The 13,001-nt window shown below is 49.2% G+C and overlaps 1 protein-coding gene across 6 annotated transcripts; it reads right to left on the bottom strand.

The window, feature by feature from the left end:
• Positions 1–5,928: 5,928 nt before the first annotated feature.
• Positions 5,929–12,464, bottom strand: NME6 (NME/NM23 nucleoside diphosphate kinase 6). Of its 6 annotated transcripts, none has more exons than XM_019723952.2 (6): positions 12,159–12,464; positions 9,810–9,993; positions 8,173–8,275; positions 7,613–7,652; positions 7,009–7,169; positions 5,929–6,734 (listed from the first exon to the last, which is right to left on the bottom strand). In XM_019723952.2, exons 2-6 carry the CDS (start codon positions 9,897–9,899, stop codon positions 6,568–6,570), a joined length of 561 nt encoding a protein of 186 aa, XP_019579511.2. In that variant the 5' UTR covers positions 9,900–9,993; positions 12,159–12,464; the 3' UTR covers positions 5,929–6,567. The 6 variants fall into 6 exon arrangements, with proteins under 6 accessions (XP_019579511.2, XP_019579513.2, XP_019579514.2 ...); XM_019723954.2 differs by having other exon boundaries at positions 11,563–12,459; XM_019723955.2 differs by having other exon boundaries at positions 9,810–9,906; positions 12,159–12,459.
• Positions 12,465–13,001: the final 537 nt, after the last annotated feature.

The raw sequence follows: 13,001 nt of genomic DNA, 5'->3' as shown, positions 1-13,001 counted from the left end.
GTCTGGAGCTTGCCTATTTGTTTTCTTAATGTCTTTTGATGAGCAGAAGTTTTTACATTTTGATGAAATCTAATTTATTAGCTTTTTAAAAATGTTGCTGCCTAAGAAATCCTTGCTTACCGCCAAGTTGTGAATGAAGATAGTCTACATTTTCTTTTAGAAATTTTATAATTGTAGCTTTACGTTTAGGTGATTTCTTTCTTTTTCTTTCTCTCTTTTTCAGGGAGGGGTATTATAATGGAACACAAAGTGCTTATAGGATGGGATGATGGGGAAGAGAGCTTGAGGAGGGGCCAGAGAGGGCACTGGAGGGGCTCCTTGCTGCGTCTGCTGCTTTCCCAACTACCATGGAGATGAGCATAGAACCTTCTGAAGTCAACTCAAGTTACTGTCACTGATTCCCTACCCTCCGCTTCCCTGGGTAAGGGAGGCACCCCCATTACCCCACCCCACTTCTGCACAGTTTTAACATCTTAAGGGGTCTGCATTTAGAGGCCACTCCCATGAGGCTTTGTGAGGGTGTTCTCCCAGAATTCCTGGTTTTCTGTAGCTGCTTCCGTCATCGTTCCCTCCTCTCCCCTGCTTTGGTGTCCCTACTTTACCCAGTTTCAGAGGGTCCTTTATACCCTGACCCAGTGATACTTCTTTCTAGGCCTTGGGGTAAGAGGTGGGAATTAAGGCCCCCAGAACTGGCTCCCCTAATTTGCATGCTGGGTTCTAGGGTAAGCCTCCAGGAGAGGAGGAGAGGAGGCTGGGGATGAGGCGCAGGCATTTATGAGTCTTAAAGGGACCATGGGCTCTCAGAACCTCAGAATCCAGGACTCATAGTCCTTGGGAGCTCCTGGAGTACTGGGATGAAGGTGAGGTCATATGAGGCATCCAGGGCTCTCGTTTGGGGAGGTGGATCCCACTCTGCACCCTGACGTTGGGTGACTCAAGGGCCCAGCTTCCCCAGGGCCATGTATGTTCAAGAAGAATAAGCCTGAGGGAGAATTTGTGGAATGAGGAATTCATGGGAGAGTGAATTTGGAGATTCCAGTTCCCGAGGATTTTGTGTGGTGAGAGGCTGACAGGTGAGAAAATGTGAGTGTTCTAATAGATGTTGTGAAGAGGTCTGTCTTAAAATACCCATATTTTGCTGGATTTCTGTCACCTGTTCTCAAGCTAAATCTATACTGCTTATATTTTTAATTTGGTATATTTTAATGATAAGTGTTTTATTTGATTTTAAGCAAAATACACAAATGCAGAAATAGAACATGAATATACTTGATTTCAGGTTAAAGCAAATACATACTGTCACCTTCCGTACATACTCATTTTTAAACTTTGGAAGTCACCCTTTTGTAGGAAATAATGGTCAGATGGAACTAGATCTGTGTCTGGGAGACACTAGTTGCATAACACATGGTGTCTATTAGGCTATTTTTTCACCGTCACACTTATCGTAGGAAGATGACCAGTGCCTGAAGTCCAGTCCCGGGCTCCGTCATTTCTGCTCCATTCCTTGTCCACTCTGAGTTCTCTGACAGCCATGAAGTCTTTAAAGCTGCAATTTCTGTTCCTGTGATTCTATGTCGTTTCTGTTGAACCAGCTGGAAGGGCACTGGGGTCACTTTCGTGTACGTGATAGTCTCTGAATGCACATGAGCATTGTCAGTACGGGTGTGTAAAACACGCGTGTCGGCTACGAGGAGCAGTCAGCAGGACGCGAGTGGGCCGAGAAGCCTCACTCACAAGGTCACTTTAGCTCCCCCACTGCAAACCCATCAGTTGAATTTGGGTGCATTTTTAAAGCCATAGCCAGCAGGAGACGGGAGGGCAGGTTTCACCGGGGAAGAGCAGGAAGGCCTTTTTACTACCCGGGGTTTTGCTCCAGGGTTGGTGCTGCTCCCCTCCCGTGTGCCTCCTGGGTCCACACTGCAGTCTGTAGTGCTTTGGTCACGCGTGCACTCAATGCTCCCGTCACCCCGGCCCGACCAGGTGGCGTGGTGCCTTAGGCACCCATATTCAGTAGGGCTGTAAAAATCGGAGTCTCTCCCCTCTGAAAATTCCCCAGCATGCTCAGACAGGCACATAAGGCCTTTCGTTCCCCTCGGGGACAGGGAAACTTGGTGGCCCTCAGAGCAGCTGCGGTTGGGGTAGGAGGAAGGGAGTGCCCGGGAATGTGGAGAACGCTGGTCTGCCAGAAGCGAGGCTCTGCATTCTCACATGTGAGTGGCTGCCTGGGGCTCAGCCAAGGACTCTGGAGCGCTTTCACCCCACAGGCAGCTCTTCAGCATTGCTGACATTGAGTTCAGCTTTGGTGACACCTTGGCCGAGGATCACCTTTCGGCCAGGCTGCAGGGCTGGCTGTCCCAACATTCTTCCCTTTTCCCCTGGAAGAGAGTGAGCAACCACCAAGGCCACACCCAGGGGCTTGTTTCAGTCCTACCCCTCACCACGCAGCCTACAAACTTTTATCAACAGGTGGGACAATGGCTCCATGGGGTGAGAACACATTATATCCCTGGAACTGGCTCTTTTCTTCCAGAAAGCCTTGTCTTTATGACAGCTCCCATCCTCACCACCAGAACTGAGCATGCAGGATGCTTAGGACCCCTGGTGGATTGCCTGTCCCCAAGGAAAGAAGAGAGACAAGAAAAAACTCAAATATGTGATGTGGGTAACAGTAGCATGCCAGTCTTACCGATGAGGAAATTAAAACAGAAATGTAGGTAATTGGCCCATGTTCTCACAACTAATAATTGATGGTGTGTGATTCAGCCTGGGATGCAGGAATTTGGGTCGAAGGGCTTATTCTGTTCAGTTCCTTGCCCACAAGCAACCTAGTCCTTCACATTCCTTTGGTCTCCTAAAATTGAATTCTGGGACACAAGACGTAGGTGTTCGCTGCATTGGACCCATCTGCAGACACCTTCCACGCGGATTCTGAGGTGGAAACCTCCATGACAAGGCACTGCAGAGAGTACCTGGTGGAAACCTGTGCTTCCAGTGCCTAGAAAGGCCCTTCTGGCTTAGAGTTCCTTGTCACGGGGGCTAGGGGTGGGAGGGAAGGAGGAGAAGGGGTGCACGCCTCTGCCACAGCAGAAGTATCCACTAAACTGCTAGGACTGACTGGGTCACTTTGAGCTTCTCATGAGGGCAGATGGCCGGGAAAAGAAAGGAGCTATCTTGCTCACGTAGGTAATTGACCCTGATTATCATGCGTTGCTGAGATTGCTGCTCCCCAAAGGGGAAGGAACAATACATCTGAGCCCAGGGGCTTCTCTGGTGTGCTTCCATACCCAGGGACAACCATCAGTGGGCACTCGCAGTAATCAGCTCTTCGCCAAGGTGAAACCCCTTAGAGATAAGGTCTGTGTTTCCCCAGTAGGTAAGCATCTTAGACCTGTAAATGCTGGCTCTGGGGGAAGGAATTTAATATGGTACGTAAAGGATGGCGATAATAAGACTCAATTGTGGCCTCAGGTCTACTCGCAGTATGGGGAATGTGTTTTTCTCCCCACTAATCTGCTTACATTGAGTCTTCACTAGAGATCAAGGCCCACCAGGAATTTGCTTGGCTCTGTGATATGCACGTGCACGACCAGGGGTGGACAGCCGTGGACCACTTCTGTGTCCCGTCTCTGTCGTCTTGGCCACATTCTTACCCTGACGCTGCACCCAGGAGAAACCCCAGAGCTCCTTACTCCATGTCTCTTATGCTCCTCCCAGGAGCTCCTCTGCTTGTTCAATGCAGGAAGCCCTTCTGGCGATGTGCAAATCTGGACCCACAAAAGAATTCAGTCTCCCTGGTGAATGCTTGACAATGGATGATGGAAACAAGTAGGCACACACCCAGCCTCCTGGCCTCTGGTGGGAGGCAGAGGCCCTCCAGCTAGATTGAGGCCCGTTGTGCACAGTGGTGACGGGCTCACTACCCCATGCTTGGGTTGGCTTTCTCTTCCATTTTACTTCCCCAGTCCCTCCACTCCTGTTTCCTGAGATCCTATTCCGTCCTGCCTGTCAGGAACTTTATATTAGTGACTATGAATTCTACTTATCTTGAACCAGTCCCTGTCTACTCACCACTTCCTTAACATTTAAGTATGTTCAGATTATTACCATTCTGAAAAAATGGTAATCCCATTTTCTAATTCTAATCCCATTTTCTCTCCAGCCACCGTATCTTTTCTTTAACAAACTGGGAAGTAATCCCATTATTCACTCTTTCCTCGTCCCACACATTCCTCAAACCTCTCCAGTCTTGTTTCTGTCCCCACCGCTTAGTGCACAGTATGCTGACAGCACTTATGATCTTTGTTTTTAATCCCCCTTTTCCCCTCAGTCTTTGTTTCTTGCAGCCCCAACAGAATTTGATTACTTTTTTCTTATTCAAACCTTTTCCCTAGACTCTCGATTTTTTCAGCTTCATAATCACCATCAGCTTTCTATAAGATACTTCACAGCTAGGTGCTGGATTCGCTCACATCCATCCCCTCCCTCTTCCTTTTCCTGCTTTGCTTGCCAATCACATCCCTTCCCTTCCCTTCAATCTCTAGTCATTTCACTTTGCTCAGTCACCAAGGACACCTTCTCTGTGACGGCCACATAGGTAGGGACTGAGGGAGACATGGAGCGAGAAATACTCAGAGGGACAGAGTTTTAAGGACTAGATAGGAGACCTGGAGGCATACTAATGGAATAATGACTTCAGGGTACCCCTCTGAGGCTGGTTTTGTATAGATGTAGAGTTGATTTATATGGGAACAATAAAGAGGTATTTTACCCACTTTTAAGACCGTGATTGTGTCCTTTGTGGTAAGGTAACAGATTGTACCAGATATCATACTAACAGAAAAGCAGGGTATTCTATCCTTTTCATCCATTATATTTGAGAACTGACAAAGGCTCCATGTGTGCTCTAACAACAGGGGTCCAAAGTTTGGGGGAGGGTGGGCACAGTAATCTCTGCTTTAGCAGTTATTCTGGCAATCTTTAGCATTCCTTCGTTTGTAAATGAATTGTTCTGATTTCTGTCTTCATGTTTACCTGGTGTTCTCCATGTATGCGTGTCTGTGCCAAATTTTCCCATTTTTGTAGACACCAGTTATATTGGATTAGAGGTCCATCCTACTCCGGTATGACTTCATCGTAACTCATTACATCTGCAATGACCCTACTTCCAAATAAGGTCACATTTTGAGGGACTGTAGGTTAGGACATACGGGTTTTTGAGGGTCACAGTTCAGTTTATAATACCCCGTTTCCCCGAAAATAAGACCTAGCTGGACAATCAGCTTTAATGTGGCTTTTGGATCAAAAATTAATATAAAAAATCATACTACATTATATATATTATATATTATATTCTAAGACCCAGTCTTATATTATAGTAAAATAAGACCCCCATTTTTGCTCCAAAAGATATATTAGAGCTGATTGTCTGGCTAAGTCTTATTTTTGGGGAAACACGGTAGGTATGAAATGGTACCTTTGGGACATTGACTTGTCATGGAAATGGACACCAATGATTCACACCTCCTGGTATCCATGCTTTTATACAGGCCCTTCCCACATGGACTCCGTGCTTGGCCGTGTGACTTGCTTTGACCAAAGGGATGTTAACAAACATGACACAAGCAGAAACTTCATAAGCTTGTGAATGGAGGCCTGCCCTCTTCATGGTATGAAGCAGCTCAGAATGAAAGACCACGTTGGACCCACTGCTGAATGCAGCCACGTGAGTGAGTCCAAGTTAGACCAGTGGGATTACCCCGCCAATGCAAAGACACATATGAATAAATCATTATTGTTTCAAGCCACTAAATTTTGAGGCGGTTCGTCATACAATTGATAACTGTCATCCTCAGCTACAGCAGAGACAGGGCTACCTTTAGTGGCTTTGTGGACATCAGAAAAATATGAGTCATAAAAACATGCCTCTACTGGGCAGATACACCTTTATTCAAATAAAAGGTGCCCCTTCCTTCAGGATGCAGCCCTGTGCCAGGTGCACAGCACGGATTTGAGCCCACACTCAGCGCTGTCCCAGGGGGCCTTTCTGCATGACGCAAGCCGCACACTGTGTGTGAACCTCCTGGAGCTTGCTACACAATTCTCTCTCTGCTTAGCAGAGAGGGAAACTTGGCTTCAGGACAGGTTCAAGTACTCCAGGACAGAGAGAAAGAAGGCACGTGCAGGTGAGGCTCCCAGCGGGAGGATTCGGGAGGTGCTGACTTGTATTGAGAAGACAGGCCACATGTCGCTTATACCGAGTCCCTGCATTTTTCAGGCATGTCAATTAGGCAAGCTCCTCCTTGAAAAAGGATGAATAGTTTTCAGAAAAAAGAGGAGCCATCATCCCTCTGACCCGGCCATGAACATTCCAGAGAAGAGGTAGCTAGAGAGTTAGGTTCTAGAGGCAGCGGCAGTGAGAAGCTAGGCCCCCAGGCAGGTGGCAGTGGCTAGCAGAGATGGCACCATGGGCCCCAGGCCTCTCGGGTCCCAGGAGAAAGCTCTGGACCAGAGGGCTAAGAGAAAGGATGGGCAACGCCCCCAGTCTTCCAGACCCACAGGCCTGCATCAGGCTGGTCCAGGGCCTCCTGGTCCGGCTGCGCAGTGGATGCCGCCCTCGGGACTGTAGCGCACGGGGCCACAGCGCAACTGGGGCTCCTCTTCCTCGTACCAGCGCCGCTCACTGAAGTCAGGGAAGAAGGCTGCAATCTCTCTACTGGCTGAAACCACAGAGTCTATAAGAGGAAGTAAAGAAGAGAAGGGATTCTAATAGGGAGTGTTGAAGGGAGGCAAGAGACGGCAGAGTCAGGTTCAGAAACCTGAGCCTCTACTTCCCTTGTCTGCCCCTCAGTCCTGGGGCCACATCTGCTGAGAAAGCCACAAGGCCAGAAATACAACTGGGGGAAAAGCTCACTGGAAAGACCTGACTCTCAACCCCAGCACATGGCCCGCGCACCGACCCCAAACCATCCTCCTGTTTATGGCTGTGGACAGGGGAGGCCGACTCACCAGAGCCATGGGTGGTGTTCCGGGTGTCGGTGAGGCCAAAACTCCCACGAATTGAATCTGGGGCCACATGGCGTGCTCGAAACACTCTGGTGGGTCCCATTAGCGACCTCCAGAGCTGGATGGCATCCTTGTGGGCAAGGATGTAGGCTCGGATTGGCCCACTGTGAACAAAAGGAGCTCATGGCAGGAATCTGGCTATCGGATTTAGGGGGCATGCCATGAGCAGGGCAGAGATAAAGGCACACTGTACGTCCTGAGAGTTTTCTTGCCTTTTCTAGTAGCTGAGTACCAATGCTGCTTCAAATAGAAGGTGATGGTGGGGGAGGGGGGGGCTACTGCTGATGTACTAGGAAGCCACAGAGATCAGCAGAGTTGCTAGGCAGCATTCAGCAACACTTTTATAGCCACTGGATTGGTGACCACCCTGGGACAGGTGGCCAACAGATCAGTGTTGGCTAGTCAGAGCCCCAAGCCCACGTTTCTTTGGACACTTGACACTGATTACAACTTTACAGAGTGACAAATGAAATTAATGAATCTATACAGGAGTCAGGGAGAGAGGTGTCTTAGTAGATAAAGATGCTGGAACCAAAATTAGAAGTACCTGGCCATGAACTCCACCAGCCGCTGATAGAAAAAACGCCCTGCAAAAAGACAACCTTCATCAAGACCCTGGTGCCCAAGAGAACTTGTAGTACTTCTGTCTCCTAACATGGAGTGATAAAAACTTCTAGAGAAAAGCACAAGGACCTTAGAGACTGACATACCTGGCTCTGCCACTTAAAACCTTTGCAATTTTGGGGGAGTCACTGACTTCCTTAACTCAGTTTCCTAATCTGTGTACTGGGGACATAACACAACCTACCTCGTAGGGCTGTTGGAAGAATGAGATGAAATCATGAGCATTAGGAAATGTCTGACACAGTGAACATTTACTAAATGTTAATTACTGATGTTATCAGGACATAAAACTAAGTTTCTGGTTGGGACTGTGAGGTCGAACCTTCCTAGAAAATATAAAAAACAAGAACCTGATAATCATGAAAAGTTTGTATATCAACAGAGACTTTAGAAGACTGGCTACAATTTTACGGTCGCAAGTAGAGAGCCTGCCTTTGTGTGTCCAGGTAAAGCCTCTTGGGATCAGAAGGCTGTTGATCCTACCTTCATGCTCTTGGTAAAACCTCTGGCAATCTTCTTTTCTCCACAGAAGTTCTCTCATTCGTACAATAAGGAACTTGTTGCTCAGAATCTGCTGATGAACAGCCTGGGAAAACACCACAAAGATAAAAATCAGTCAAAAGGACCATCTGAGTGAACAGGAGACTCGGGCTGACTCAAAGAATCGCGAGGACCCATCGGAGCCCAGGACTTGAGTCTGTCCGTGTGGATCAGAAGAGAAGGTGAGGTGAAGACCTTCAGTCACGTGACCAGAGTGTGTGCGTTGGGTGGAGGGGGCAGGAAGTGCCGTGTTTGCCCCCCATCCTACAGCCCCTTGAGCGCAAGCCTACAGGAAGTAGCACTCAGACCACCATGAGTCTCCTGATAGTGGTCCTGCATTGAGTTTCTCCCACTCTCTGAACCATCACACCTGATAAATTAAAAACACCATAATTTATATGTTACACACTGATCAGAAGCTTCTGAGTTGTTATTCATGGAATGAAGTGCAACCACTTTAGTCCCCTGCTCAAGGCTGCACTTTCTTGCCCTCCGCCTCTTCCGATTCTCTCATCCCACCAGCCCAGCCCACCCGTGCCCCCCCCCCCCAACTCACACACAGTCCTGCCTCAGCACCTCCCTGCGGTGGCACACCTACCCTCCTGTGCATCAGCGGAAGTCCACCTTCCCTTAGTGGCCTGTCCTAGTTCCAACACACACAGGCCACGTTCCCGAAGGCTCTGCTCTTCCCCACAGTGGGCTGGCTTAGCAGGACTGCTAGTACTTACTCAACTGTTGTAGGCAGAATGCCAAAATGACCCTCACCGAGCCCCACTGAGATCCTACCCTAATCTCCAGGACTGTGAATATAATGCAGTGTCATTGGTACATTACACGACAAAAGGGATTTTGCAGGTGTAATTAAGGTCACTATCAGTTGACTTTGCTTTAATCAAAAGGGAGATTATCCAGATGGGCCTATTTAATGACATGAGCTCTTTAAAAGCAGACTTTTATCTGGCTGGGAGTTTAAGTCAGTTTTGTGGCATTCGATGCCCTGTTGCTGTCTTGAAGATGGAGGGGGCCATCTGATAAAGAATGTGAGTGGTCCCTAGAGATAGTAGGCCCCACCTAAAGGCAAGGACATGGGGACCTCAGTCCTATAACCACAGAAATCGAATTCTGCCAGCAACCCAAATGAGTTTGGGAGTGGATTCTTTCCCATACTCTCCAGATTGGGCCCAGTCAGCTGATACCTTGTCTTTGGCCTTGTGAGACCCTAAGGAGAGAACCCAGCCAAGCCTACTATACCTCAGATTCTAACACTGTGAAATAATAAATGTTTTTTAAATTACTAAATTTGTGGTAACTTTTTATGTTTAACAATAGAAAACTAATATACATACACTGTCTTGAGATTGGTTATTCTTAATACTGTATTGGATCCTATTATTTTATATGTGCCCCCATTCTCCAAAAGATTTTTAGTCTCCTTAGGGTCTGAGTCCATGGCTCCTAGCTTTGCCTCCGTGGCATCTAACACAGGATTGTGTTGTCAGTCTTCACAAGTGGCCCTGTGGCACCTGAAGCAGAAGTAGTGCCCAGGGTATATAGAGCAGAGGCTTAGGATTCGTTCTTACCTCCAGAATCAGTGGGTGAGCGACCGCATCAGGCTTGATCAGGGCCAGAGTAAGCTGGAGAGCCTGAGGGCTTCGCAAGATTGAGGTCATCTCGCTCCTGCCACCAGAGCTGGATTAGGGACCCACTGGTGCTGCACTCCCCACCATCCAACTCAGCCTTGCAAGTCAACCAGTGCTGTCACTCCTGACACCCATAAAGCACATGACAGTTACACAGTAAAACTGTATACATTGTTACTAATTACATGTGTACGTTGTGTTTAATGGCCATTTGGACTCATGGGATTGAGGGAAGGGACTGGTAGAAGAGGCATTCAGGTTGCCCTGTGGAGTACATTACCTGTGACTGCAGCTTATGAGTTACCCATTCAAGAGAAATTCAAGTTTAAACAGTACCTAGCTCTCCAATATTCCCTTCCCTTCCTAACTGTCCTTGGTGTTCTCAAGAGGATTTAGTTTACACTTCCCAACAGCCAGGCCACAAGGGCAGACTGTGTTTCCACTCCAAAGGCCCTCTATCCCATAGTGCTTGCCCATCACTTCTAGAATTGGAAGACTGGACAAGAATTGTGATGTTGCCAGGATACCAGAAAGTATGCTGGGTACCATCTCTTAGCTACTCTTACAGATAGTCCTCAATGGCACAGCCTGCAGACATGCAACTCTAAGGTTGGGGACTGGGTGCAACCATGTTGTATCTGAAGCAGCTGACACAAAGGTGTTTGATTAATTTTATAAATGAACCTATATAATCTTATTCTATTCATATTTGTATTTCTAGTGTCTAGCATGGTATAAGAGCTCAATAAATAATTATGGAAATGATATAAAGCATATAGAAGTATTTTATAAACTGAACTAAGAGAATTTGAGGGCTCTTCCAACTATGAAATTATAGCTGCATGTGAGAAACTGATCATCTCTGCAGGACGTAGGACTAGGTCTCAAAAGATGACCTGGTGGAACCCCTATTTGCCAACCAATAGAGAAGGCTTCCATGAACACACACGGGGCAGTCTGGACAACACTGTCCTTTTTCTTAGCCCACAAGTTGCCTGACAGTCACATCAAAGGTGGTGTTATGCCAAGGTCTCTTCTACTCAGGTCCTTTCTGTAGGTTTCAGCTAGATGCGCCACTCGAACCACAAAGCTAAGCCCCGTCTAACCAGTATAAGATCAGCCATCCCAATCTCCCTAATATCCCAGGTAGTAACCCAAAAGCAAGTGGAATCTTTGCCATGTATCTAGGGAGACGTCTTTGACACCTCCCCTCCCTCACCGTCCATATCCACCAGCAAAGTTCTGGCAGTTTTATGTAACCAGCACATCTCAAACAAATCCACACAATTCTCTCCCTCTCAACTGCCATCACCCGAGTCTAGGACACCACCCTCCCTCCCTGGACTTCTGCAACAGTCTCCATCTCTCCTCTTGCCACCCTCTACTATCTGTTCTCCACACAGCAGCCAGAGTGAACTAAAAATGCAAACTGCATCATGTCACTCCCCTCCTTAACCCTTTAAAGTATGATAAAACCCCAAATCCTTATCGTGGCCTACTAGGCTTTGCGTGATCCCATCCCTGCATCCCTCTGGAGCCTCATTTGGAACCCCCCACTCCTGAACTTTCTTTTTCTCCAGCCTCGTGGGCCTTACAGCTCCAAGACTTTCTGGCCTGACAGCCTTTGTGGGAGTTTTCCCAGCCAGGAGGTGCTTCCTCTGGTTTCCTCCTACTCCCACTAGGTCTTACTCACTTTTGTAACACTTTCTCATGGCTCCTTGCACATTTTCTTCAGCTCCTTCTTCCCCATGAAAGCAGGGGGTCTGTTTTGCTCACCATGTATCCTCAGTACCTCCGGAGAGTGCCTGCCACGTAGCTGGCTCGCAACAGTATTTGTTGCACCAACGAATGAATGATCCAGCTATTCGAAGGCCAGGCCGCTAGGGGCCCTCCAGGAGAGGACCTGATTCCTTTCCTAATGCCAGCTAAGTCATGGCTGTCTTGGCTCTTTACAAAAAATGACGACAGCTCGAGAAACCTGCTCAACTTAAAGGTCACTCCATCAGAGAATTACAAATTTTAGAAGCTGCCTGGACATGTGTCCCCACACCTGAGGCACCCATCCCTCTGCTTCCGGGAAGGCAGCAGGCAAGCCCCTAGTCCTCGCCTGCGCTGCGGGGACCTGCAGCCCCTCAATTCAGCCATCGCCCCACAACACCTGACGCCCCGCCCTCTAGCCCCCCAGGCTCACAGTCTCATCTCTTGACACCATCCCCTCGCCCCCTCTCCACTTCTCCAGGCCTGCAGCTGAGCGACGCCTGCCTCTTGGAATCAGGAACCATAGCCCACCCCAGATTCTGGGCTATTCGGAGCCCGGTCCAGCTGGAGTCCGGGTCCACCTGGTCGTCCCGCCGCGGGCCCCGGCCACCAGGCGCCGTGCTAGCTAAGCGGTGCGGCCCGAGCGGGGTCCTTCAGGCGTTCGGCCGGGCAGCGCCCCCGGTCCTTGCGGGGAGGCTGTGGGCCGAGCCGGACGCGGCGGGGGGCGGTGCGTGAGCCCTGCGAGGCGAGCGTGCTGTCACATCCGCCCGGGCTCACGGCCGGGACAGGTTGCAGCAGGAGGGCCGACTACCGGCGGCCCTTGTCTCTCTCCGGCACTCGCCCGAGACCGGACGAGAGGACGAAGCCGCTTCGGGGGCGGGAGGAAAACCGCCCCTCCGAGCCTAGCTTGGGCGCCCTCATGCGGAAAGGAGGACGAGGCCGGGATGCACAGAGAAGAAAGGATGGGCGATCCAGGTGGCAGCCTGGCAGAGGGCAATGCCTTCAGCGGGGCCACCAGAATGCTGCTTGCCTGACTCGATCTCTCTAATTCTCTGCCTCGCACGAGATTGGTGCCCAGTATTTGTCAGAGGTACGCGGAGGACAGAGGCAGGCAGCCGCTGAAAACCTTTGGAGTTCGCAGCGAGTACATAGACACGAGGGAGCATAGCTAATGAGGGCTTGGTGAGGGAGGATTCTTAGCTGGAGTCCAGGTGTACGTAGGGCGTGAGGGCAACTAGTCGTAAGGGCCTTGAATGTGCCGCTAAGGAATTTGAGCAGCAGGTTGTGAAATGGGTTACCCCGGAGTCTATTGAAGCAGCCCAAGGGGGGAAGACTAAGTACTCCTGGTGCGTAGTCTAATGTATGGAGAGGGTA

Source organism: Rhinolophus sinicus, linkage group LG10 (assembly GCF_036562045.2).
Source record: "Rhinolophus sinicus isolate RSC01 linkage group LG10, ASM3656204v1, whole genome shotgun sequence".
NCBI lineage: Eukaryota > Metazoa > Chordata > Mammalia > Chiroptera > Rhinolophidae > Rhinolophus > Rhinolophus sinicus.
This window is presented reverse-complemented; position numbering and strand designations above follow the sequence as displayed.

Excerpts from the sequence above, each read along its gene's own strand:
- NME6 (XM_019723952.2), bottom strand. The coding sequence starts at position 9,899 with ATGACCTCAATCTTGCGAAGCCCTCAGGCTCTCCAGCTTACTCTGGCC. Across the intron at positions 7,170-7,612 it reads CTGGTGGAGTTCATGGCCAG|TGGGCCAATCCGAGCCTACA; the intron begins GTACTTCTAATT and ends TTTTGTTCACAG. Across the intron at positions 6,735-7,008 it reads GAACACCACCCATGGCTCTG|ACTCTGTGGTTTCAGCCAGT; the intron begins GTGAGTCGGCCT and ends TTCCTCTTATAG.